We start from the raw sequence: 25640 nt of genomic DNA, 5'->3' as shown, positions 1-25640 counted from the left end.
GAGCACTACGTCATCCTCTGGCAAAAGCTTTGAGAAAACGCAGGTGGTAACTCAGCCCTGTGGCAAAGGACAAATGGAATAACCGAGTCCACTGGTCCCTCAGGTCAGTACCAACACCTTCAGAAAGCCACCTGGGGCAAGAGGACAGAGGACCCACAGAGGAAGGAGACTGCAGATCCAGCGGACCACACTGAACGGGTGCTGACCCTGCACCAGAGCTGGCACCAGAAGCGCTTTGTAGGACAAGGTTTGGGCTCGAGCTTCTGTTTGTGATGCCCAGTGTGTTCCACCACCAGTGCCTGCTGCTGGCTGCTGCCATCGGGGAGCCCCTGCACCACTCGGGAAGAATTAATGCCTGTTTTAGAGGCCAGTCTGTCCTCCGCAATGCTCAGGTGGTGCAGAGCTTGCGGAGAGCCTCTGGCAGCTTGGCTGGTGGATAAAAATACTCTGAGCTCTGGCAGCCAACCAGTCTGGAGTACTGCATGGTGTGGCTTCCACCCCAGAGGCCTTTGCAGGACACTCTTGCCTTACACGTGCTTCCTAAATTAGATCTCCTGAGACCAACGTTGGCTTTTTAAGAGAGAGGTGAGCTTGTTAGGAACCAACGTTATCCATTAAATGGGAATCGGCAGCTTTTATTAGACTTCGAAGTGCTGTAAAAGGAAAAGAGAGAGGGTACAACGTCGTCATGGACCCACTCACCTCCCCAGTGGAGCCCCTCTGCCTGGCACAGAGGGGCTTTCGCTCAGGCATTCCTGCAGGTTACTGTAATTGTTAAGTTACCTAATGCTGCTAAGTTACAGCAAGCCCCAGACTAAACACAGGAGCCTTGTGAAGGTGCAAGAAGATAGAGACAAGGTTTGTAACGGGCAGCTCCCCAGTGGGCCTCTTCTCCTGAGGCCAAAGAAAAACCCAAGCTGGAAAGGAACTATCTGAGGACTGCCAAGCTCTCCACCCAGGAAAGTCAGGGTATGCAGGCTCCTTTCCTACCAAACACGGCTTTAGTTACACACTCCCTGCCACCAGCTGGGTTGCTGGCATACAAAACCCAGCTAAATCACCTTATGACATAGCAGCAAAAAACCATGTGTGGTGTCACAGTGACCCTAGTCATTCCCTTCGTGCAGGTCCCTTCCACAACATGCTCAGAGACAATCTCTACCTGTCGGAAAAGGAGCTCAGGAAACTTTGGTCCACGGTTTCATTGACTAAGAGGGCTGGTCTTGTAGTTGTGTGTGCTCTCATGTTCCCAGAAAACTTCTGTTCCAGCTACGGAGCACGGATAACTGAGCACACACTGCCTGCCTCAGTTGTCTTGTATTCCAAAACCTCCGCTTCCATCAAAAAATTAACAAAGTGGTGTATTTTGGTGACAGAGAAAACTGCAGAAATAGAATCTGAATGCAAATGATGGAGAAACATCTGTGAAAGCTTTGAGAGCTGCCAGGCAACAATAAAAAAAACTGCCCTGCCAAGGACATTTTTTAATCAGAATCCAAATTCAAAGTTTTCTTATTAAGAAGGTATGAGGAGAAAACAAACAAAAACTACACATGATGTTCAGGTGACAGGAACCGTCCTGCAAAAGCTCTCGTGAATTTACCATCACATTTTAGAAAGAATGTGGAGTTTACGCTGCATTTTAAACTGATTTTAGAATGCAAACCTTGTGTTGCAAGCAATGGCTTTATTAAGATCTTAATCAACAAAAAGCTTAAAGATCTCTTTTATTAACTAGTTTCACTCCAGCATCCCGTGAGGTCTTAGTTATTATCTTCATCCCAAAGACACAGAAATTTCGCAGCAAAGCCCATGTGCTTCCTAAGGTCATACTGTGATGCAAGTGACAGAGCCAGGAAAAAAAATACCATTGCTCCTGGCTTTTAAGTATTAAACAACTCTGCCTCCTTGAAATAAGTAATATAAATATTTTTTTTTCTTCCTCAAACAGCAGAATCCACAAAATGCAAAGAACAACAGGAGGTGCACTTTTGTCCCCATATGTACAATCAATTATTGCCGTTGCAAGACCTTGTAAACATGCATTCCTAACCTACACACATTTCTGAGCCATTAGCTGCTCGAAACTGCACAGACTTCCCATCCCAGAGACCGGATTTCACTCCATACACCAAAATATTAACTCAAAGGCTGTTTGACTTACACAACTGCACCAGGAACGCCCAGGTGTTCAGCCCAGCCAGTTTGGAGTCTCTTTTAGCGGGCTGTGGATCACCGAATGGACACACAATGGCCGATTGTCAGCATGAGGCCGAAGGGAGCTGACACTTTCCCAGAGAAAAATGCCTTTGCTGTGTGTTTGGAAGGTTACACAGCTGTAAGTCAGGCACAGAAGGAGCTGAAACCCTGGAGGGATTATTGCCTCAAACACACATGTGCTATGGAAGGAAGCTCTCCTGTGGACTGACATACCATTAACTCCTGCTGGTGGGAGCCCATTCCTATGTCTGGAAGTCCTGTACAGCCTCAAACTGCTGGTTGCTTGTCCCGCAGATAACTCTTGTCTCATCTCTGACCTCGTGACTTGGCCTGGCTCATATTTATTTTCCCATTTTATAAGAAACAGGCTCTTCTCTGAACTCATTATTGGTGGGAATACTGGCGTGGTGCGAGGCTGAGACCCACGCTGTACAGTATCAAATACTCCAGCGGCAGAACTGGGACTTTGTCCAACATGCCATCTATCTTCCTGGGGAAAATCTCTGCTCTACATGCTCCCAATCGTGCCATCAGCTGGAGCGAGATGGAACTTCACTGCAGGAGATAAACGAGCCCTTCTCCCAAACGCCCTTGAAGGACAGCACGCCTGCCCGGGCTCAGGCGAAGTCTGGGGAAGGCGCTGGGGCTCTCTGAAGGGCAGAAGGACACTGCCCAGGCTCCTCCGAAGGCTGGCAAAGGTGCCAAGGAACTCTGGAGGGCAGCAAGGCCCCGCGCCCTGGCAAAGCCCAGAGAAAGCCCCAGGATTCTTTGGAGGGCAGGAAAGCCCTGTCCAGGCTTTGGATCATAGAATCATAGAATCATGGAATGGTTTGGGTTGGAAGGGACCTCAAAGATCATCTAGTTCCCTGCCATGGGCAGGGACACCCTCCACTACACCAGGTTGCCCAAAGCCCCATCCAACCTGGCCTTAGATAAACATGGAAAAGGACCCAGGGAATTCTGAAGCGAAGCAGGGCTGCTCGCAGGTACCAGCAAAGCCCGGCAAGGCCCTGGGGCTCTCCGGAGGGCGCTGGCGAAGCCTGCTAAAAGCCGCAGGGAACACTGGACATCAGCAGGGCCTCTCGAGCACCCTGGAAAAGGGCTGTGCTGGGGTGAGGGTGCTCGTGGGGCTCTGTGCTTGCTCTGCCACCTGACCCTCACCTTTGCCAGAGCCCCGGTCCGAAACGGAGACCCATCACCTGGGGCCTCCCACACGGAAGGGACCAGGACTGAAAGTCGCTGGTGGCCCTCACCTTCCCTTCCCTGGGGAAACAACGAGGAGCTCAAGATGGGACCTGAGCAAACTACAGGTGTCATGACAGGGCAGGGACTGAAAAGAGCACAGGGGACAAAAACTGCTCCGGGGCACAGCGAAGATGTGAGGAGGGGTTCTGGAGGAGGAAGAGGGATCCAAAGGGAGCTCTAGAGATAAGGAAGAACTCAGCAGGCCTCGCGAGGAGAGCAGGGAGGCCCTGAAGCGGCCCGAAGGCCAAAAGAAGGCTCAGACAAAAAAACACGAGCGCCTCGGGAGGGAATTAGGAGAGAACAAGAGGAGTTCGAAGAGGGCTACGCCAAAAACTGCGGCTCCTGTGACGGCGTGCGACGCTGTCAGCCACCCCGGGAGGCCGCTCACCGCGGCCCGGCTGCACTGCGCATGCGCCAACCTGCGGGCTGCCGCCCGCCCCGCCGGGCGCACTGCGCATGCGCTCCACGAGCTCCGGCCCCTTCTTGTGCGCATGCGTGCGGCGCCCGGCTGCGGTACTGCCGCGGCGCCGCGGGGAGGCGGCGGCGAGCACGAGCGCTCGCGCTGCGCGTGTGCGAACGGCGCCGCGCGACACCGCCAGGCGGCAGCACCGGGGCCGGGCCGGGCCGGGCCGGGCCGCAGAGCCCCGTCTGGGCGCGGTGTGGGCCCTGGAGGCCGCCTCAGGCCGTGGAGTGGCGCCGCGGGGGCCGTACCGGCTGTGGAGGGCCCGGTCTGGGCCGTGGAGGGGTGACGGGGACCAGCTGAGGCCCCGGGGGGGGCACAGTGACCCGTCTGGGCCCTCCACAGCGACCAGTTTGGACCAGTTGAGGTGATGGAGGCCAGTCAGAGCCCGTGCCCTCCCCTCTGCCCGCAGCCTTACAGCCAGAGAAGGGAGCAGCCCCGTGGAGAACATCACAAAAGCGGGGGGGGGGCGGTCAGGGCCTCACACCAGTTTATTGCCAGTTTCTCGTGGGTCCCTCCAGTACTGATGGCTCCGCGCTGCTGGGGGACACGGGGACAGTGGCTGGGACACGGGGGGTCCCTTTGTGGGACAAGAGAGAGGAGTGGGGTGGGGATGGGGACGCCGGCCCTGCTCTGCTGTCACGGCTCCACCCAGGGGGTCCCCGAGGCGGGCAGGCTCCAGGCGCTGAACTCCCCGGAGTCTGCGAGGTCTTTGGCGGCCACCTGGATGTGGTGGAGGGTCCCAGGTCGCACTCCCGTCAGAGTGTAGGATGTCTGCATGTACGGCCCGATCTGTGTGGGTACAGCAGGGTTAGGGGCACCCAGGGGGGCCAGGACAGCCTTGCTTTGGGATGCATCCCTCAGCTGTGCCTCAGTTTACCATGTGGGGGAGGGTGGGGGATGCAGCGGCGGGGGGACAGTACCGTTTTGGTGCCAGAGCCCTCCTCCCCGGCATAGCGGATGTGATACTTCAGTGGGAAGTACTCCGGGAAGGGCCAAGACCCTGGTGGGCTCCACTCCAGCAGCAGCTTCTTGGTCTCCCCAGGGATGGGCGAGACCCGCAGGTCCTCAGGGGGATCCGGCTTTACTAACAAAGCAGGAAAACAAGGAAGGTGTGAGGTGCTGGCTGGGAGACCTGGCACAGGGCTGCTGGGGATGGTGATGCCGTGTTCTCCAGCCCCGCTGATGGAGCTGTGCGATCCAGGCTGCAGAGGTGGCCTGAGACCCAGCAAATCCTTGCACTGATGTTGCTGCATCCCAAGTAGAGGAGCAAACGGGAAGAGAAAGGCCCAAAGGAAGCCCCAGGGCTGGATTAGACCCGGGTGTCCTGTTTGGGAGGTGGGGGTTTAAGGGCGAGGGGGCTGTGGGGCACACGGGCGGTCCCAGCACCACTCACTGATGTTCTCCAGGAGGAAGGGCAGGAGTCTGGAGGCAGTGCCCAGGGGGTTCACGGCCGTCACGTTCACCACGTACGGGGTGAGGGAGAACATCTGCACGTCCCCGAAGGAGCAGCTCCGCGGCCCCGTGCGCACGCACTCGCCCATCTCCGTGGCCCTCGACACACCGTGCCTGGGGGGTGGCAGGGGAAGCTGGGCGAGGGGCACCCCCCTGCCTGCAGCCCCACATGCCAGGCAGCCACGGGGGAGCTCAGCCAGGGCTCGGGGCCCCCCACTGACCTGTACGTGGCCACGAAGTTGGTGTCCAGCAGCGGCTCGGGGGCCATGACCCAGGAGCAGTTCACTGTCTGGGGGTAGCTGATTGCCCAGCACTCAACAGCAGGCAGTGCAGGGGGATCTGGGCAGGGGACGGGCATCACCCCGCTGCCCGTCTCCCCAGGGGAACCCCAGCCAGTAGTGGGGGCCACGGGGAGAACCGGGATCACTCACAGCCCAGCCGCAGGCAGATGGTGGCCCAGGTCTCGCCAGTGCCAGGGTGGTTGCAGCTGTAGTGGCCCTCGTGGGCCAGGCTGACATTGGGGAGGGCCAGCCCTGGAGCAGGATATGTTCCCAGGACCGTCTCCCCCCGGCGCCACTCAGCCAGCCCTGCCGCTGCGGCCGGGCATGGCAACAGCACCTCGGTGCCCAGGGTGCCATGATGCAGGGTGCAGTGGCCTGGGGGACACGGCAGTGGGCACGGGCTGCACCCCCTGGTGCAACCCCCCCCTCCTCCCATTCCCCTCTGCGGTCCCCGGCAGGGGGGTGAAGGGAACACGCATGGTGGGGCAGGGAGTGGTAGGGGGTGACACTGGGTCAGGAAGGGTCTGTGCCTCCCTGGGCCCCCCAACTCTGTTCCCAGCACCCTGGTGCCTGTCCCTCCCCAATGCCCCCAGCCCCCATGCCTCTGTCCTCAGTCCCCTCATGTCCCCAGACCCCTAGTGTCCCTATTCCTCCCTCAACAGTCCCCCCACATCCCCAATCCCACCAGTGTTCCTATACCTCTATCCTCAGATGCTCTGTAATTCTGCCCTCAGTCCCCTCAGTGTCCCCAGTCCCCTCGGTGCCCCTGTACCTCCATCCCTGCTCCCTCCATTTCCACTCCCAGTCTACCCAGTCCTGCTCTCTCCAGTCCCCCTGGATCCCTCGGTACCTCCATTCCAGACCCCTAGTCCCTCTATCCCCAGTTCCCCATGTCCTCATACCTCTGCCCCAGCCCTCCAGTCCACCTCCACTCCCTCCAACCTCCATCCTAGTCCCCCCAACCCCTCCCTCCACAGTCCCCATGCCCCTGTTACCTCTGTCCCCAGCCCTCCCATCCCCCTAAGTCCCCCCCATCCCCTGTCCCACATGCCCTCATACCTCTGTCCCCATTGTCCCCGTCGCCAAAGCTTCCTGCTGTGCCGTTGTAGGGAACGGTGCAGGCAGGTGCCACAAAAGCCACCACCCAAAGCCACTTCATGTCAGGGAGACTCGGCGGAGCTGCCCGGTTCCAGGGACCTGTGGGGCAGGCAGGACAGTCAAACCCCGGGGCAGGGGACTGCAGGGACACCATGGCCGCAGGTTCCCAGGTGGTCCAGGGACAATGCCCTAAAGCCAGGGGTTCAAACCTATCTCCTGGCCCCCCTACAGTGCTGTGCCTCAGTTTCCCCTCTGGCCTTGTTGCACACCCTGGGGACAGAGGATGGCTTCTCGCTGCAGTGGCCGGATCCTGCTGCCAGGAAGGAGGATGGGTGGAGGTGGGAGCAAAAGCACCCTGTGACCGAGGTTTCCCACAGGGACCTGCAGCCACCCCTGTGGTCCCGTGCCCAGAATCAGGGTTTCAGATCGCTCCGGCCTCCACCAGGGAAGGGGCCAGTGCACTCAGCTGGTCCCCACCTCCCAGGGCCACCCCTACCCCCCGACACCCCCCTATGCCCCCAGCGCCATGGGGAGCCCTCTCCCCCAGTACGCTCACCGCAGCAGGGCCAGGCATCTGGGACCAAAGGCTCTGTCGCTGCCGGCGCGGGAAGCCGCAGCCCCGGCCGGCCTCAGCCCACTTCCTCGCGCAGGAAACACCATTCCCAGTGGGGACCCACCGCCCAGTGTGGCTCCGCAGGGATCCCCTGCGCACGGGGCCCCTGCCTGCCCCGGACCCGCAGGAAAGCAGTTTTGGCTCTGGCCAAGAGGGTTTCGATCCTTCCCACGCCACCACCCCGCTTCCTTCATGGTCACCCACTCCATGTGGGGACATCGGGGCTGGAGGACATGATGGCACCGATTCCCTGCCAGCCCCAGCTCTGCCAACCTCCCCCCAGCCCCCCGCACCCTGCGCCCACCCTCGTCCCCCCCAGAGATGAGCCATACCCGTTGGCGTGAGTATAAATACTTTATTGCTGCTGTGCTGGGGTGTGTGGGGCACAGTGGGGCTGGCACAGGCCCCCAGCGCTGGGCGGGTGTGTGTGGGGGGTGCGTGTGCCAGTGACAGGGCACTGCCGGGAGAAGCAAAGGGGCACAGAAGGTGCTATCACAGGCCTGTCCCTCCCCCACCGTGTCACTGGCTGTGCCACCGACCCCAGTAGCACCACCGTGCTGGCAGGGGCTCATCTGCCCTGCTCCTGCAGCCGCTGCATCCTCAGGATCTGGTACAGGAGTCTCTGCACGTCCTCATCCATGTGGCCCTGGGGTGGTGGGGACATCGGAGGGGACAGCGGTGGGGACAGCAGAGGGGATGGCAGGGAGCCTCTGCGCATGGCCCAAGCCCCCCTGGGTTGGCAGTCCCTGGATCCAGCCCCTTGCTGCCTCCCACACACGTGGGCACCAACGTGTAGCTGGCTGGTGCCCCGGTCCCCCAAACTGGTGTCCCCAATTCCCCCACAGCAATGTCCCCATCTCACCTGCACTGCATAGAGCAGGTGGCTCCGGTACAGCGTCACCACCTTGCTGTGCCGCATTTCTGTCTCCTGCAAGGCAGCGGACTGGTTTAAGCTGGGGGCTTGCAGAAGCCCACACCCCACCAGGCAATGGCCACCACACCCCCCAGTACCCACCACCAGCTTTTCCTCCAGCGCACGGATCCTGGCCTGGAGCGTGGCAGTGTCGGGGGGTGGCTGTGGTGGTCCCCGGGACTCGGGGAGGGCGTTCAGGGCTTCCTTCAGCCTGAAGACCTCCTTGGAGAGCTCTGTGATCTGCACAAAGGTTACAGGGACCCCTCAGCCCCCACTCCCCTGGGTCCACCCGCTGCCACCCCAGGGTGGTCCCCGTGCCCAGGCAGGGGCAGAGATGGGGCTTTCCAACCCCCCCAACTTCTGCCCTCGGTTTCAGTCTCAGCTTGGGATGTAAAAAAGGGGAAGAGCCGGGACAGCGGCGAGTCCGCACGCAGGGGAGCACACACGTGTGCGTGTCCGTGCGTGCGCCTACGTGTGCAAGCGTGCACGCACGTGCAGGTGCATGCAGGCATGTGCAAGCACGTGCACTTGTGAGCGTGCACACGCGTGTGCGCTCGTTTGCCAGCGCATCTCCCCTGCGACCTGGCAAGCTCAGCTCACCCGAGCAGCACCCAGGCCACCATTCCCCATCCCAGGACCCCGTCACCACCCCGACACCTCCTCCCTGTCCCCGTACCTTCCTGTCCCTGTCCCTGACCAGCCGGGCCGAGTCCTCGGCGTGGCCGTGGAGCTCCCGCAGCCTCCGCGCCTCGTCCCGCGCCTCCGCCAGCTGCTTCTGCGCGGCGGCCAGGCGCTCCTCCGCCGCCTGCCGCTCGCTCTTCATGAAGAGCGCCTGCCGCTGCACGCGGAACACCTCCTCGCACGTCTTCTCGTGCCGCCGCGAGAGCTCGCCCAGCCGCTGGGCCAGCGCCGCCGCCTCGGCCCGCAGCCCCGCCTGTGCCGCCTCGTGCTCTCCCCGTGGCACCGCCGCCGCCAGCTCGGCCTCCAGCCGGGCAGCCTCGCGCCCCTTGGCCTCCACCGCCGCCTCCAGCGTGGCCGCCCGCTCCCGCAGCGCCCGCGCCTGCTCCTCCAGCGCCGCCATGGCCCGGGCGTGCTCCTCCGGCGGCACCCGGTCCTCCACCTCCGCCTGCGCCTGCCGCAGCCGCGCCAGGGTCTCCTCGTGCTCCCGCCGTGCCACCGGATGGGTGGCCAGCTGCTCCCGCAGGGTGCCCAGCTCGGCGTCCCGGCGACCCAGCGTCTCCCGCAGCTGCCCCAGTTGGGCCGTCACCTCCTCGTGTTGCCGCACCAGCTCCGCCACCCGTCGCTCCAGCACCCCCGGCTCCGGCTCGGGGCCACCCGCTGCCCGCCAGTCCCGCGTCTTGGTCTCCAGCTCCTGCCTCAAGGCCTCCGCCTCTGCCTCCGCGCGGCCGCAGCGTTCCAGCAAAGCCTCCTTCTCCCTCGACACCTCTTCCAGGGAGGCCGTCACCTCCATGGCCTCCGTGCTGGCCTCCAAACGGGCCTGCAGCTCCTTCACCTGCTGCTCCCGCTCCTCCAGCGCTGCCCGCACCTGCTGCAGGGCCGCCCGGGCCTCTGCCAGCTCAGCGCCAGCCGCACACTCAGCCGCAGAGGAGGACGTCTGCGGCGCCCGCAGCTCGCCCAGTGCCGCCTTGCACTCGCCCCAGCTCCAGGCTGGCTCCTCGGCCACCCGCTGCACCGCGCTCCCCTCCACCGTTTGCTCTGGGGCTTGCTCCAAGGCACCGCTGTGCCCCTCCGGCTGCCCACCGGCCTCATCCCTCGCATCCGTCGCCCGCGGCTGCTCCGAGCACTGCGCCCGCAACCGCTCCAGCTCGCGTTGGAGGGCATTGTAGAGGCTGGCGGGCACGAAGTCCCCTGGGGTGGGTGGGTTGCTCTCGTCCCGCTCGTAGTTCTCCAGCACCTGCCAAGGAGACTGTGAGGCCATGGGGGGCCAGGGGATGGAGGCAGGGAGGGACAGACAGACAGACAGACAGACAGGGACTTGCCTGTATTTTCTCCCGCAGCTCCTTGTTCTGCACAGTGAGGGACTGCACCTGCCCCTGCAGCGTGGCCAGCAGCTCTTCAGCTGAGGGGCTCAGAGTCTTCTTGGAGAGCAGCAGCTCTGCCCCTGCGGGGTGCAGGGACTCTGGTGCCATGCCCACTCTCTCCGCCGCAGGGTGCCACCTCCCCGAGGGCTGCCCAGCCCCACAGGGACCTTGGGAGGCTGGAGAGGGCCCTACCTGGGAACTCCAGTGGGTCTCCCTCCTCATCCTGCAGTGTCTCGATGTCGTAGCTCGTGTTCTCCTTCTCGTTCTGGGGGTGCAGAGGGGCAGGCATCAGCCCCCGCACACCCCAGCCCCTGGCACTGCCAGCTGCTACCCGCACCTACCTCCAGTGAGGACAAGCGGCTCCGCAGAGCCTCCACCTCCTTGCCCAGCCGCTCCTTCTCACCATCCCGTGCTGCCAGCTGCTCCTCCAGCTCCTGGATCTGTGGGGCAGGACACAGGTGTGGGGTCCCCTTCGCTCCCACCATAGTCCTGACAGCATCCCCAGCACCAGGGCCCCTCAGAGAGCCAAGGCCGCCCATGACCACTTTGCCAGCCTCACCTGCTTCTCCATGGAGCGCAGGGAGCCCTCGTCCAGCTCTGCCCGCTAGCAGGACACAGAGAGAAAACAGGGAGGGATAAATGCTGTCATCCCTCCCGTCCCCTCCACTCCCTAGGGACATGGTGGCATCTCCCCCACAGTCCCATGGCTCCCTGGTACCTCCTGTCTCTGCTTCTCCTGCTGCTCCAAGCCCCGGATCTTCTGCAAGAACTGGGCCCGCTCCTGCCGCAGCCGCACAATCTCCTCGTAGGCGTCCCGGTCCTCCTGCAAGACAAGCAGCTGCCAAACCTCAGTGCCAGGCACTGCCAGCCTCCTCCCCACTGTCGCTCCCCTCCTGCCCATCCTCCCCAGGGGGGCTGTGGCAGGCTGAGCCCAGCCAGGCACTGTGGCAGATCTCTGGGCATCGCATGCCCTCATGGGCAAACCACGCTCTGGGGTGCGCAGGGCACTTTTTGACACCAGAGAAGGAAAGGCTCCAGCAGGACATGGACCCCCAATGCCAGCACAGCCCCTCGAGCAAGGAATGTTATGTGCCCACGGCGTGGATAGGAAGGGGCTGTTAGCCCCTGCCCTGCTGACTGCAGGACCTTGGGGCCTGGGGTGCTGCAGGCACCCCGGGAATGGGGACGAAGACTCCACAGAGGCAGGCGAAGCTGGAGAAGTTTGCCTGAGCAGACCGTGGTTTAGCTACCCGGCACCTGCCAAGCTGGGTACAGATGTGGAGCCAAGGGGGACCCCTCTCTCACCTGGCTGGGGGCGCCCAGGGGAGGCAGAGGGGCTTTTCTCTTCCTCGGGGTGCTGTTCTTCTCCCTGACGGACGACTGGCTGGGCGAAGATGTCTGCGGAGACACCAGAGCAGAGGGGACATCACATCTAAAGCAGCCTCCCTCCTTCCAGCCCTGTCACCACCTTGGAGAGCCGCTGGGCTCCTGGGGACCCCCACTCAGGGGCTGGGGCCAGCCCTGACAAGAGGAGGGCAGCCAGGCAGGCCCTTACCTGGGACGTCTGCTCAGTTGACTCCTCTTCTGTGGGGCAGAGCAGGAGGAAAGAGAAATTGGGAGGTTTAGGGGATTGTAGGGGTGGGCATGGCAGGCAGAGCCCACGTGGGTGCAGGGGCACCTCAGAATATGCTCGTACAGGGGTACACGCACACGTGTGTGCACAGAGGGGTACGTGTGTGTACAAGGGGCACGTGTGCAGACAGACAAATGGGGGATATATGTGGATGTGTAACTGCAGGGATGCCCACGTGTGTGCAGACACCAGGACACACATGCACACAGATATGCACACGCAGACACATGTACAAACACGCTGATACACACATGTGAACACGTGTGTGCAAGCATCTGCAAGACACCGAGACAGGCAACCGAGGCTCAGCACCACCTCCCAGCCCTCGGCTGGTGACAGCACAGGTGAAGGCACCCCCAGCTTGTGGGAGAAGGGGGAACGTGCCCCCCAGTCTTGCTCAGCCTCTTCCAGCCCCAAAGCACCCTGCAGGCTGAAGACACCCCCACAGGTCCATGCCCTGTGGACAAGGAGCACCAGGACGGCACGGCTGCCTTACCGCTGGCCCAGGACCGGCGCTGAGCCGCCTCTTGTAGGAAGTGCTGGATGAGAGCGTTCCCCGTGGCCAGGCTGTAGTGCGCGGCATCGTGACCTGTGGAGTCCACCACAGCCACCCGGGCACCAGCGTTGATGAGCACCTCCACTGTCTCCACGCTGCCGTTCTCACAGGCCAGCATCAAGGCTGTCCTGAGCAGAGCAGGGAGAGGAGAAGAGAGATGAGGGGGGCTGCTCCCTCTGTCTCCCCGTCTGCCCCCAGCCCCCACCAGTGCAGTCTCACCTCCCTTGCAGGTCCCGGCTGTTGATGGCCGCTCCGCGGTGCAGCAGGTACCGGCAAAGCTCGGAGTGGCTCATCTTAGCCGCAAGGATCAGCGGCGTGGAGCCATCCTGGGCAAGGTCAGGGTGGGTGAGGCTGTGCAGACGAGGCTCGGATCCCACCATGGGGCACCCCGCTCCTGTTATCTCCCAGATTTCCACGTCCCACTTCATGGCCGTGTTTTCACCCCAGGAACCCCAGGTACTGCCAGCTGCTGCATCCCACCCCAGAAGCTGCTGCATGTCAGCAGCAGCCCCAGCCTGGCCCCTTGCTGCTCTGCACAGCATTGCAGGGCGAGGAGCAGAGGGATCTCACCTTGTCCTTGACATTCAAGGGAGCCTTGAAATCACAGAGGATTTCCGAGCACGAGATGCAGCCGCTGACCGCTGGGGAGAAGGACAGAGGCTGAGCGCCATACCTCTCACGGGGATATGAGCAGCACAGGGCTGGCACCGTCCCCACTCACCTGCGTGGTGCAGCGCTGTTCGGCCGCTGCCATCAGCCACATCCACAGGGCAGGAGGCCTGAGGGAGAGAGCTTGGCTCACAGGAGGACAGGGGACAGACAGACAGACTGCTCGTGGCTTCTTGGCACGGTGGAGCGCCAAGCAGGTGCTGGGCAGCACCACATAGTGCCGGATAGAGCCGGGAACCACCATGTCAACCAACACCGATGGTGAGGGAATGGAGTTGAAGGACAGAGAGGACAACTCGCTGGCACAGCACCCTCCCTCTCTCACAGCACCATGATCCCAGCCCAGGTACCTGCAACAGCTTGCTGACACACTGTGGGTGGCCGTGCTTGGATGCCAGGTGCAGGGCAGTGTAACCTGGGGAGAGGGACAGACAGATGGGTCAGAGAACAGACAACAGGTCTGTGGCAGAGGGGACCGGCTGGGTGACAGACGGATGGATGTGCACACAGGAGGATCTGCTGGACCGAGACTGAATGGGAATGGGAACGGGACATCCCCAGGAGCACCATCGGTCAGTGCTTGAGTCCTTGTAGGAAGCTGGGACAATTTAGAGCTCCCACAAGCGTGGCCGTCCCCTCTGTCCCCTCAGCCTCAACACCCGCCAGCAGTGTGCAAACAACTAGGGAGCACTGGTGGCCCCGGCTGGTCCATGGTGTTAGCCAGGGGTGCGTGGCAGTCATGTGCTTACCCGAGCTATCCTTGGTCATGGCATCCACGCCGTGAGCCAGCATGGCTTCCAGGCAGTCCGCGTTCCCTCGCATGGCAGCCAGGTGGAACCTGCAGCAAGACCAGGGGCTGTTGGAATCACGTCCCTGGTCCCCAGCCGTGTCCCCAGGATGTGGGTCAGTGCTTACGCCGATTTGCCCTCCGAGTCCAGCTTGGTGGCGACCAGGCCCTTGCGGACAAGAAGAGATGTCACCCTCCCGGCATCGTTGTAGTCCACAGCTTGCAGGAGCTTCTCATCGTTCTTGGTCCAGTCCTGGCTCTGCAATGAAGCCAAGAGGAGGCTGTGATGGGCGCACTGTCCCCAGGGACAGGCAGGCAGCTGGGCTCGGGTGCCTGTCCTCATCCCCATCCCTGCTATCTTCCACCCATTCCTATCCCTTGGGGTGGCCATCTCCGGGCCAACCCCTTCCTTGGGGGCTGTGGTGTCTGGTCCCCAGGTATGGAGGGTTTAGCTGGGACAGCTGACTGGGGTGAGGATCCCCTTTAGCCCCCCCTCGCAGTTTGCAGCTCACAGACCAGGAGATTTACAGAGCTGCCCAGCTTAGCTGTGGACGGGCCAGGCTGTGACCAGCTCGGATTCGGGAGCGAGCTGACACTGCCTGGTTGCCCCTGCCCCAGGGTTTGCTCCTGCCACCCCAGTGACGCCAATGCCAAACACAGCCAGCACCCCTGGGGTGCTGAGCCCCATCCCTGCCCACGTCTCCCCACTGAACCCATTCCTAGCCCTGCTGTGCTCCCCAAAAAGGAAGAGATGAAGCCAGGGCGAGCACAGTTGGCAGCGAGAGCAAGTCCCCTGGGATGGCTCCAGCCTCCCTGGCATATACAGGGCACAACCCTGCACAGGATCGGGGCTGAATGGGGGCTCGTGGACCCAGTGATCCCACGTGTCTCCATCCCGAGGGAACAACCCGCAGCGGGACAGGACCAGCACGGGAAGCCCTGGGTTCACCCCGCAGCTGGTGACAACAAACTGGAGCTCACTGCGGTCGCGGCAGCAGGAAATGGATGTCACCTTTTGGGAGCTGCTTGCATCCTGCCCCTCCCCAGCCCGCTGTCCAGTGCCTGGCACGGAGCCCATGCCACTGCACCCGCCTGGTGCCCCTGCAAGTCCCCCTCAGCCCAGTGAGGCCAGCGGACCCCATCCAGGGGCAGGGAATAAACCAGTCTCCCAGGGTTACTGGGCAAACTGGGAGGGTGGTGCCCGTTCCCCCCCACCACCCTTGTCATGCAAGGACAAAGCAGGTTGGAGAGGACGCAGCTGAGCCCCAGGATGGGGACGGAAAGGTCCGGGTGGGATGGGGGTGACACGGCTTACCCTGGAGGACGGGACCCAGGGGGCCGGAGATGGAGGACTGGGACATACCGCGAAGGAGGCAGCGGCACAGAGGCAGATCTGCTTCATGGTGTTGAGGAGGAGGCGGCGGGCAGCCATGCATTCCTTGCCCCCCGCCTGGGCGAGGGCAGGCTGGGGCTCCAGGCCGTGGACCCCAGACCCCAGCTCGGTCCTGCATCGCTGCCCGGGCGGGGGCCGGGTCCTGCCGCAGTGGGAGCCAGGATCCGCCTCCTTCCATCCCTCCGTCCCTCCTTCTTTCCCCTCCTTCCCTCCCTTCTCAGCATCCAGAGCTCCAGGCATCCCTGTATCCCTGCCACGGAGCCGGTACCAAGTTCCCAGTCAGGGCCCAGCACCCAGGGTGGTCCCAGTTGAAGTGGGAGGGTTTTTTTTTTTGGGGGGGCAGCTTTCCCACCCCATGCTCAAGGTGAGGCAGCAATGCACCCCCAAACCAAGGAGATGAGCATCCCACTGCCACTCAGATCCTGCACTCTGAGGAAAGCGACATGGGACCCCGTGCCCTGCCCTGGGGGGCACAGACTTACCTCCCACCACTGCCCTGGGGCCAAGGGAGGGGCAGGACCCCTTACCTGCATCTCAGGGGTTCAGCAAACTCCCCTCAAGGAGGGAACCCCAAAATTCAAAGAGTCCCTGGAAGAGCCCCAGGGATGACAGGACATCAGGAGCCTCTCAGCCCTCCCCACTCACAGAAGTGTCCAGGGCAGTGTGGGGAAACTGAGGCACAGAGCACCCCGAGCAGGGCAGGCCCACAGACTCCACCCTGTCGCCATGTGTTTCCAGCCATGTGTCCCAGTGCACATGTCTGTCTGGTGCTGCCATTGGCACTGGGGACAGCACTGTTACTCCCTGCCCAGTGTGGAGGATGGCGAGAGCCTGTGACACCGTGCCAGGCTGGTGCTGAATAATTGAGGAGCATTGACATGCTGGCTCCACCGGCTGTGGCAGCTGGAAAACTGGCAGCCATCCCCAGGGAGGGGACAGGGAGGGGATCTGGGACCCATTTCCTTCTCCCCGGCGCTGCCTTTTGTGCTTTTGCCCTGCCTTGCTCCCAACGACAGCCCTGGGAGCACCCTTGAGTGCATTGGGAGTTCAATCCTACCAGTCAGAGTGGCAGTGCCGACCTCCATAGAGCCACTATCCCCATGGTGAGCAGCCACGCCACATCCCAGGGAAGGTCCCCACGTCGCTGTGACACTGGGGACATCCTGGGGAAGATCCCCACGTCATCATGTCCCTGTGAAACTTGGGACATCCCCGGGGCAGGCCCCTATGTCCCCATGGACATCCCCGGGCAGGTCCCTGTGTCCCCATGTCCCTGGGGACAGCACTCACATCCGCCTTCTTGAACTTGGCCTTCAGGCTCTTCATGGCAGCTCCAGCCTCAGCCCCTTAGCACCTGGACGGGGACAGCCGTGCTCGAGGGTCTCTCCCCCACCAAAATCAGCTCAGCCGGCCCCAGACCTGCCGCTCCTGAGGCTCCGTCCTTGCCCGCTGCGTGTCTCCCCACCGGCACAGCACCCGCAGAGGAGGGGACCAGACGGAGGGAGTTGGGTTACGGCTGCGGCTGCGGTTACAGCTGGCAGCACTGGGCAGCCGAGGGGGGAGGCTCTGGGGGGACCAACCCCATTTGGGGAGGGGGTCTGCTTGCACCCCTGAAATGCCTAGGGAAAGGGTGGCAAGGGGCCAGGCCCAGAGGGGGAAGCTGGGGGGGTCTGAGGGCAGCAGACTCTGGCCCTCTGGGGGGTCTGGGGCTGCAGGTGGTGTGGGGCATGGCTGGGCCCTGACCTGTCACTATCCCCTGGCCTGGCCTGGCCCGGCCTCCCCTGCCCTGTCCTCTCCTGGCACTCCCTGCCCCGGCCTGGCCCCCCAGCTCTTGCTGGCACTCCCAGCTCTTGCTGGCACCTCCTGGCCTGCCCTGGCCTGGCACCTCCAGCTCTTGCTGGAACCTCCTGGCCTGTCCTGGCACCCTCTGCTCTCCCCTGGCCTGGCATCCCCTGGCCGGGCACCCCCTGCCCTGTCCTCTCCTGGCACTCCCTGCCCTGGCCTCCCAGCTCTTGCTGGCACCCCCTAGCCTGCCCTTGCCTGGCATCCCCTGCCCTTGCCTAGCATCCCCTGGCCTGGTTTGGCACCCCCTGCCCCTTGCCCAGCCCTGGCAGGGCGAAGGCACACCACCACACACTCCTTCTCGCCCGGCACAAAGATGGCGGCGCCGGCGCCCTCCCCGGGCGGTGCCCGCCCCCGAGCCCCGCCCCCCGCGGCCTCCCCGCGCGCTTCCGCCCGGCCGCGCCGCTGGCAACAATGCGCGCTCCGGCGGCCGGGGCGGGCCATGGCGGTGAATTACGCGGCCGGGCTCTCGCCGTATTCGGACAAGGGCAAGTGCGGCCTCCCCGAGGTGAGCGCGGCGCGGCGGGTCCCGGCCGCACCCGCGGCCTGCTCCGGCCGGGCGGGTTTCCATGGCAACCGGGCCCCCGGCCCCGCGGGTGTCCCCCGTGGGGAACCCCCGCCCCAGAGACCCTTTGCGGCCCTTCAGCCCTGCCCATGGCCGCCTCCTTCTTCGTCCCAGGCTCACCCCATGGCTCTCTCCTTGTCCCCCGCCAGGCCCACCCCATGGCTCCCTCCATGTTCCCCCCAGGCCCGCCCTATGGCTCCCTCCATGTTCCCCCCAGGCCCCCCCCATGGCTCCCTCCATGTTCCCCGCCAGGCCCACCCCATCGCTCCATCATGCCCCCAGCCCAGCCCCATGGCTCCCTCGTCCCCCCAGCCCAGCCCCATGGCTCCCTCGTTATCGTTGCCCAGGCCCAGCACCATTCCTCTGTTTCGTGGCCCTCCAACAGGGGCTCCCTGGCCCTATGGGGACCCTTTGTGCTCCCCAGCAGGGATCCCCGGGGGTGGGTGCGAGGGGCCTGTCCCAGGCGCTGCGGGGTGACCCCCACCCATGCCCTCAGCAGGACTCGGGAAGCTTAGAACAGGTTTTGGGACACGGACAGGGAGAGGGACAGGCACAGCCTGTCTTCAGTCCTTGTCCCCAGGAGGCCAGGCTGGAGAAGCATCCCGCAAAAACGAAATCCAGTGCCCATGCCAGAAAGCCGGGTGGGCACACGGTCCTGTCCAGCCACGGTGTCCCTGCGTCCCCCACCTCCGTGGCTTCCCACGCAGCTCGCTGTCCCTCTGCCCTGCCCACAGAGCCGGTGGCTGTGCCGGTGGCAGCTGGAGTTGGGCACACGTGGGGTGACACTGGGTTTGCCCCTGTCCTCCCGCTGCCTGGTGGTGCCCTGGACCCCAGCCACTTCTCGGGGTATCAGCTGCCTGCCAGGGAGAGCAATAAATACCCTCGTCTGCGTGAGGTTTTGAAGCCCTTACCCAGCACGGAGATGGTTCATACGGTGCTGTCTGTCTTTGATTAAATGCTTTTATCGTTAAGGAATGCTGAAACCTTCTTTTCTTGCGTGGATGGAGAGGAATTGGGATTTACTGGGTCTTTGTGCCAGGAGGTGTGTAAGAGCTCTCCCTGCATCCCTCCATTCCCATGGTGGCTTGTTTCTTCTGCTCAGATTTTTGACCCGCCGGAGGAACTGGAGAGGAAGGTGCGGGAGCTGGCAGACTTGATCAGGAGTTCCTCCAACGTGGTGTTTCACACGGGGGCTGGAATCAGCACCGCCTCGGGGATTCCCGACTTCAGGTAAGGGCAGTGGGCAGCGGGCAAGGGGCTGGGAGGGTGGCACCTCCTCCAAGTCCATCTCACGTCTTGTAAAGCCCTGGACTGTGCGTCCTGCGACCCCGGCCAGACGCACTGCCTCCCTCCTGTCTGGTCCTGGATCCAACTGAAAATCCCCTTTCCCTCTTGAGACTGTCTTCTTGGATCCTGAGCGCTCAGTTCTCGCTCTTCTCTGTCCCTGTTGCTGCAGGGGCCCCAATGGCGTCTGGACTATGGAAGAGAAGGGGCTCTCCCCAAAATTTGACACTACCTTCGAGAATGCCAGACCCTCCAAAACTCACATGGCGCTGCTGGGGCTGCAGAGAGTCGGCATCTTGAAATTCTTGGTCAGCCAGAACGTGGATGGCCTTCACGTGCGTTCAGGATTCCCACGGTACGGCCTCTCCCGCCCTGTCTCTGGGTCCCTCGTGCCTGTTCCATCCGCTGCCACGTGTCTGTTCGTGCCGCTGGATTAGCATGGCCTCGCGTGCCAACGTTTGATGCTGGGGCGTGATTTCCAAGGGTGACTTGGAAGCTGTCTGCCATGTCTGATACAGGGAGCGGAAACTGGAAGGGGTGTAGCAAGCTGTGGGCTTCCAGCAGGGCATGTGCTCCGGGGAGTGAGCTGTGGGCTTCCAGCAGGGAACATGCTCCGAGGAGTGAGCTGTGGGCTTCCAGCAGGGCACATGGCCTGGGGAGCAAGCCATGGGCTTCCAGCAGGACACGTGCTCTGGGGAGCAAGCCATGGGCTTCCAGCAGGACACGTGCTCTGGGGAGTGAGCTGTGGGCTTCCAGCAGGGCACATGCTCTGGGTAGCGAGCTGTGGGCTTTCAGCAGGGCACGTGCTCCAGGGAGCGAGCTGTGGGCTTCCAGCAGGGCACGTGCTCCAGGGGACTGGGCTCAGAGCCGTGCTCAGGGCTCTCGGTCCTTTCCGCTGCCTCTGTGCCTGTCCAGAGGAGTGAACGGACAGGAGGGAGGATGAGGGCACCTGAAACTTCTCCGGCAGATACGCGTGCCACCCTGTTTTGCCAGCGTTGCTGGAGCTGTCTCAGAGCACTCGATCTTGTGCTATTTTACAGTTTGCTTAAATTGAATTTCTTGAGAAAAAATAAAGGCGGTGCTGCTCCAGGGATGAAACCATGCCTGGGCCCGAGACAGCCTTAAAAAGTATTTTGCCTCTCAGTTAATTTGCAGAACTTGCAATTTGGCAAGACAGAGAGAGAGTCCCGCAGCTGGAACTGGTCTGACCTACCAGCTGTGCTCTCTCCTGATTCCCTCGCCCACCACGATGGGGTCAGGGATCCCGCGTAGCCGTGTTCCCTCTGCGGGGAGCCGTGCCGTGTGGGAGCCGAGGGTACAGGATCTCCGCTCCGCGCGTGGGTGGGGACAGACGTGCATGTAGCAGCACAGTGGCTGTTCCAAAGATGTCCTCACATGAACCTGCAGGAGCCATCAGCACTCGTGGCAACAGGCTCTTTTCCCTTCAAGAAACTTCAGCCTCTCGTAAAACCCGTTTGCTTAAGTGCTCAAGCCCAGTGAGCGATTGTCTTGTGAGGCAGGAAGGGGAGAGCAGCTGAACTCAAGTCAGAAAATAAACTGGAGGGAGTTGGGATGGGAACAAGGAGCATGAACGAGACCTCGGAGAAGACTCATCTCACGAATGTCTTCTGCCATCATGGGCTGAGCAGAGAGCTGCCTCGAGGGGGTATTTCCTATTATTAAAAGACCTGAGACCTGGTTCCTGCACCTAGCACCACATTTGCCTTTTGAAATGGAACAACCATGGGAAAAAGCTTAGGAAGTGATGACCAGAACTCAGCTGTGCTCCCCGCAGCCTAGTGCCACTGGCTCCCGCTCTGGTTTAGCACAGCTCTTCCGCCCAAGCAAAGCATGTGCTTAAGTAAGCGCCGCTGAACTGGGGCCAAAATGGGGGAAATCAAGTCAGTCCTGTCTCCGTCTGCCCCGGAGGCTCCCAGTCATCGTGGGGCTCGTAGGAACGTAGGAAGAGTGTGGCCTTGTTTTTCCTTCTGCGCTTCGAGGCTGGCGTTGAGCTCCAAGGGAGTTTTAATCAAAACAAGTGGCCAAAGGGCTGGAAGCATGCAAGGACAGAGGGAAGCACTGAGTGCTGAGAAACGCAAAGCTCCCAGTTACGACTGGGCATAGAGAAGATTTGATGCTGGGTCAGAACGGGCTAGAATTGGTGCTGCTGGTGGAAGCATTTCAGTTTTAAAAGCCTGCCCACCACTTGTGCCTTGCTCTGACGCAGCCAGGTATTTGTCTACACTTAATATAATTCCCCTCAGTGCTGACCCTGTGCTGGGGCACTGTCCCTGGGCCATGGCAGAGGGTCTCTGCCACCCCACGTCACCTGGCAGATCCATCCTGGCAGAGCTGGAAAGTGGGGAAGCCCCTGAGGTGCAGGGGCCTCAGCCAGGAGGGGCGTTTGGGCACCTTTCCCTGTTGCCCCGGGGCTCTCCACCTTTCTCCAGCTCATCTCTGCTGTTTCTCCCACAGGGACAAGTTGGCTGAACTCCATGGGAACATGTTTGTGGAAGAGTGCATGAAATGTGGCAAGTACGTGAGTCCTGGGGAGGGTGTCAGTGGGGTGGGGGCTTTGTTGCTGTCCCTGAGGAACGATGGAGGCCCTGTACGTGCCGTGGGGCTGTCTGCCTGGCAGCTGTCTAGCACTGTGTGCCTGGGAGGTGTCTAGCACTGTGTGCCTGGGATCTGTCCGTCTGAATCCTAAACCCTGTCAGATGGTGGAAAAAGAACATTTGGGGAATTCTCCTTTGCCTGGGAGGCCCTGGGCAAATCCTGCTCCTCGTGGCAAGGTGGATGTGCCGGCAGGGCTGCCTGTAGCCTGGCAGCTGGAGAGAGGAGAGGAGGGGAGGTTGCTACGGGCTGGTTTTTCCATCCCTGCTCTGTGGCAGACCTTTGGGGCTGTTGGTCAGAGCTGCTGCCCGCAGCACCTGGTTGGAGACACGGGCAGAGACCGATGAAGGACTGGGGTGCTCTGCCCATTGCTTCTAGCTCTGAGCCATCACCCGCTTCCCCCAGTGTCTGTGGGGCCATATCGGAGTCGGGGGGGGGGGGGTCATTTCACAGCAGGTGCCACCTCTCTGTGCGTTCGGCCCTGAACGGCACGGTCTCTCCTGCAGGCAGTACGTGCGGGACGTGGTCGTGGGCAGCATGGGGCTGAAGCCAACGGGCAGGCTGTGCAGTGTCACCAAAGCCCGGGGGCTGCGGGCCTGCAGGTACGTCTGCCAGGACGCTGGGTGGGGGCTCCGGAGGGCACGTGGGGCGGCGGGACACGTTCACCGGGGTTAGTGGCTCCAGAGCGCAGCCTCGGCTTCGCAGGGCTGGCTGACAGTCCCTCCAGCTCAGGTGGAGAAGCAGAGGGTGTAGGGGAGATGTCCAAAGACCCGGATAGGAAGCCAGCACCCATGTCTCCAAGGACTCCCAGGCATGCAGCCTCCTTAGGGGCACGGGGGTCTTGCCACGCCGATAATCGGAGCGTGTCCTGGTGCTGGAGAACGCTCTGCAGTGGGATGGCAGCTCTAGAGAGCCCCTTCCCCTCCAGCAGCATACAGCCACTGCGCTGCCCTGGTGCTGCTTGTCTTCAGTAGGGAAGCGTCGATGGTGTTTCCAGCTCTGCGGCTGGAGGTGCCCTCAGGTGATCTGGCATCCAGACACACTCCATGTGCCCCTCGTGCTTCCTCACCCAGGCTCGCTGAGCCCAGCCCTGCTGCTTTCTCATCCGGGCCGTGGGGCAGAGCTCTGCTGGCCCAGCTCTGATGCTGGGGAGTGACAGGCACATCCCAGCTCTGAACTGGGACAGCGAAACAGCTGGGGCTTTGGTGACATGGCAGCACCAGCCTCAAAATCACCTCAGGCAGGTGAATTCTGTGCCTTTCCACACCTCTCTCTGTCCCTTTGCAGTGCCGGGCCAGGGAGGGTGGGACAGGATCTGGGGTTTGCTGCCTGGTTTTGCCTGGCAGGGGAAACCGTGGTCTCTGCGTGTGTTGTGTTTTCTAGAGGAAAGTTAAGAGACACCATTCTGGACTGGGAAGATTCCCTACCCGACCGTGACCTTACGCTGGCGGACGAAGCCTGCAGGTACTGTGCTTGGGCTCTCACGCCATGGCAGCCGCTGACACCTGTGGTTCACACTGTTCCGGGAGGGTGCCCGGGCTCCCCGTCCTCCGCCCGGGCTCCCCGTCCTCCGCCCGCGCCACGGCGGCCCTTGGGCCGACCTTGCCCAGCTTTGTTCGTCGTGTTTCGTGCCTCGCAGCCCCGAGGCTGTACCCACAGCACAACGCCCAGCCCTCTCCCCCAGAAATTGTCCAAGAAAAAACATGGCAAATTCTGCCCACAGCTTTGATTCCCGGCTGGAAAGCTTGGAGAATCCATGCTGGAGCAGGGTAGGAGAAGCAGCCTGCAAACAACCATGGCTTTTTCTCTGCCCTGGATGTTTTATCTCCTCCTTGCAGGAAAGCTGATCTCTCTGTCACTCTGGGGACCTCTCTGCAGATCAAACCTAGTGGCAACCTCCCCCTGATCACGAAGAAGAGAGGAGGGAAGCTGGTCATAGTCAACCTCCAAGCAACCAAACACGTGAGTGAGCGCGTCCTCGCTGCTCCGCGCTGCTCCTTTCCCCGTGTTTCAGCCCCGTTGCGGGTCAGTCCCCGCACGTTGTCCCCTCCCAGGCAGCCCGATCGAAGGGTGGCTTCGCTTAGCCAGCGAACTCGTTGGGCTTCCCTTCTTGGGGCGCTTAAACCTGCAACTCCTCACGAACACCTGGAAATGGAAAGGAAATCTTGAGAGCAGAATGAAAACTCAGCCCAAAGCCTGATGCATCGTCCGGTGAATTACGGCCCAATTAAGTAACCGCACACGCGTAACCCATGCCATGGGGCAGGGGAGTTTGGTTCACGTTCCACCCTGGTTTTGGTGCCCTAGTTGTCCATAGTCTTTCGAATAACGGGAGCTGGGGGGTTTCAGGGATGTCATTAGAGCTCCCTTGTCCCTGTCCCACTCTGTCCTGGGCTCGCTAGCCTGGCTCTGCATCCATGTGCCTGTCTCTGGGCTGTGTTTAAGGGCACAAACGGCCTGCCCACACCCTGATCGAGCCCGATCAGCCCGCGGCATAGCTGGGGAGAGGTGCCAGGCGGGGTCAGTTCGTGCTCCACCAGGCACGATGTCCCAGGGACAGAAGCCCTGGAGCCTGCGTGCAGCTGCGCCATCACCCACACCCTGTCCCCACACGCTCCCTGGGAGGGGACGTTTGTCCCCGCACACTGTGTTTGTCCCCTAACGCCGGGCCTGCCCTCGCTCGCCCCAGGACAGACAGGCCGACCTGCGCATCCACGCCTACGTCGATGATGTCATGACGGAGCTGATGAAGCACTTGGGGCTGGAGGTCCCAGAGTGGACGGGGCCGGTGGTGGTGGAAAGCGCTGAGCTCACCAAGCCCGAACACCTCTTCAAATTTGACCCTGGGGCTCGTGGGCTGCTGAAGGAGGAGCCCCTCTCCCAGCACAACGGCACGGGTGGGCATTGCCCTGACCTTGGGACCACGCTGGTGGAGCGCCGTGACAGCCTCAAGCAGGAGCGTCCCAGCCCTGACACGGGGCCAACAACAGTGAAGAAGATGAAGGTGGAGCCTCTCCTCACCTGACCCAGACTGTTCCCTGTCTGTCTAGACACTCGTCTGTGCCGCTTTTCCTACCGACTTTTTTTTATATCCGTAAACATTGTCCCTTTTTTTATGTAAGTATTAAATACACTCGAATCGCGGGTATCAGGGCAGCTGCACCTTCCCAGCCCGGGAAGGGTGTTGCCTGCTTGAAACGTACCGAGCATCTCGTCCCTTCTCTGCCAGGAGACCGTTGTGGTGTCCCACAGACCTCAGAGGGGCGGAGGGACGAGGGTGCTGGGTGCTGGGGCGGTGACATGGGGCAGCTGATGCCATCTCCAGTGACTGGGATGAGCCGCTGCGGAGATCTGCCCACAGAGCCAGTCCGGTGCGTGCTGGTGATCTGGGTGGCAGAACGGAAGGGGACGGGTGCTGGCCGAATCCTGGCCTGGCGCAGGGCTGGGAGCTGTGGGACGGTGCCCCAGTCCCACTGCCCTCCCCTCTGCCTCCTGCTGTGCCCACGGCCCCCGGGGCAGCCACGGTCTGGCCACGTGTCCCAGCTCTGTTGGACCCTGTTGCCTGATGGCAGCTGGGCTCAAGGTGTCCCTGGCCCGCAGGTTCCTGAAACCTCGTGGCTCACCCGATACGAAACTGAAGCAGATGAATTTTTTTTCCAAAATACCTTTTATTTAGAGATGAAAATAAGCTTAAAAAAAAAAAAGAAAAAAAAAGAACAAACCCTACCAGTTGCACCATCAATAGCCAACCAGCCCAGGGTCCCTCCGGTTCCCTCGTCCCCACCATGTCCCTTCTGCAATTCCTGCTGCACCCCGGGGGCAGGAGCAGCCCCTTCCCTCCCAGTAAGGCCAATGGGAACCGGTCTCGTCTCCCCAGTTCACAGATAGAAGCGAAGCCAAGCGGGTCCAGCATCTGCCTTTGTCCTTGAGGGGCCACCCCGAGGGCTGGTCCCGTAGGGGAGGAGGTGCTG

At 61.9% G+C, this 25640-nt stretch overlaps 3 protein-coding genes across 4 annotated transcripts; 1 reads left to right on the top strand and 2 right to left on the bottom strand.

Moving 5' to 3' along the window:
* Nucleotides 1-4564: 4564 nt before the first annotated feature.
* On the bottom strand, nt 4565-6820 carry EBI3 (Epstein-Barr virus induced 3). Its single transcript, XM_086627924.1, has 6 exons — nt 6721-6820; nt 5812-6036; nt 5602-5719; nt 5322-5494; nt 4849-5012; nt 4565-4717 (listed from the first exon to the last, which is right to left on the bottom strand). Exons 1-6 carry the CDS (start codon nt 6818-6820, stop codon nt 4565-4567), a joined length of 933 nt encoding a protein of 310 aa, XP_086484050.1.
* Nucleotides 6821-7940: 1120 nt separating this feature from the next.
* On the bottom strand, nt 7941-15404 carry ANKRD24 (ankyrin repeat domain 24). Its single transcript, XM_086627702.1, has 19 exons — nt 15336-15404; nt 14101-14231; nt 13935-14023; nt 13536-13600; nt 13238-13295; nt 13087-13157; nt 12736-12842; nt 12457-12644; nt 11883-11911; nt 11633-11725; nt 11046-11150; nt 10887-10931; nt 10669-10767; nt 10520-10592; nt 10286-10407; nt 8962-10200; nt 8388-8525; nt 8235-8300; nt 7941-8018 (listed from the first exon to the last, which is right to left on the bottom strand). Exons 1-19 carry the CDS (start codon nt 15402-15404, stop codon nt 7941-7943), a joined length of 2865 nt encoding a protein of 954 aa, XP_086483828.1.
* Nucleotides 15405-17625: 2221 nt separating this feature from the next.
* Nucleotides 17626-24832, top strand: SIRT6 (sirtuin 6). Of its 2 annotated transcripts, none has more exons than XM_086627686.1 (8): nt 17626-17715; nt 18875-19002; nt 19229-19411; nt 21532-21591; nt 22176-22271; nt 23053-23133; nt 23508-23631; nt 24359-24832. In XM_086627686.1, exons 1-8 carry the CDS (start codon nt 17650-17652, stop codon nt 24692-24694), a joined length of 1074 nt encoding a protein of 357 aa, XP_086483812.1. In that variant the 5' UTR covers nt 17626-17649; the 3' UTR covers nt 24695-24832. The 2 variants fall into 2 exon arrangements, with proteins under 2 accessions (XP_086483812.1, XP_086483810.1); XM_086627684.1 differs by having other exon boundaries at nt 21532-21599; nt 22097-22271.
* Nucleotides 24833-25640: the final 808 nt, after the last annotated feature.

This window comes from Tauraco erythrolophus, chromosome 28 (genome assembly GCF_009769465.1).
Source record: "Tauraco erythrolophus isolate bTauEry1 chromosome 28, bTauEry1.pri, whole genome shotgun sequence".
Classification (NCBI taxonomy): Eukaryota; Metazoa; Chordata; class Aves; order Musophagiformes; family Musophagidae; genus Tauraco; species Tauraco erythrolophus.
The sequence above is the reverse complement of the archived record's forward strand: the minus strand, read 5'-3'. Positions and strand labels throughout refer to the sequence as shown.

What these genes read in the sequence shown, in the direction of transcription:
- SIRT6 (XM_086627684.1), top strand. Translation starts at nt 17,650, where the DNA reads ATGGCGGTGAATTACGCGGCCGGGCTCTCGCCGTATTCGGACAAGGGC. An exon ending in CGGGGGCTGCGGGCCTGCAG is followed by an intron (nt 22,272 to 23,052) that starts GTACGTCTGCCA and finishes TGTGTTTTCTAG; the next exon opens with AGGAAAGTTAAGAGACACCA. An exon ending in CTGGCGGACGAAGCCTGCAG is followed by an intron (nt 23,134 to 23,507) that starts GTACTGTGCTTG and finishes TCCTCCTTGCAG; the next exon opens with GAAAGCTGATCTCTCTGTCA.
- EBI3 (XM_086627924.1), bottom strand. Translation starts at nt 6,820, where the DNA reads ATGAAGTGGCTTTGGGTGGTGGCTTTTGTGGCACCTGCCTGCACCGTT. An exon ending in CATCTGCCTGCGGCTGGGCT is followed by an intron (nt 5,720 to 5,811) that starts GTGAGTGATCCC and finishes TCCCCTGCCCAG; the next exon opens with ATCCCCCTGCACTGCCTGCT. An exon ending in CTTCCTCCTGGAGAACATCA is followed by an intron (nt 5,013 to 5,321) that starts GTGAGTGGTGCT and finishes CTGCTTTGTTAG; the next exon opens with TAAAGCCGGATCCCCCTGAG.
- ANKRD24 (XM_086627702.1), bottom strand. Translation starts at nt 15,404, where the DNA reads ATGGCTGCCCGCCGCCTCCTCCTCAACACCATGAAGCAGATCTGCCTC. An exon ending in TGCGCTCCATGGAGAAGCAG is followed by an intron (nt 10,768 to 10,886) that starts GTGAGGCTGGCA and finishes CCTGCCCCACAG; the next exon opens with ATCCAGGAGCTGGAGGAGCA. An exon ending in AGACCCACTGGAGTTCCCAG is followed by an intron (nt 10,408 to 10,519) that starts GTAGGGCCCTCT and finishes TGCACCCCGCAG; the next exon opens with GGGCAGAGCTGCTGCTCTCC.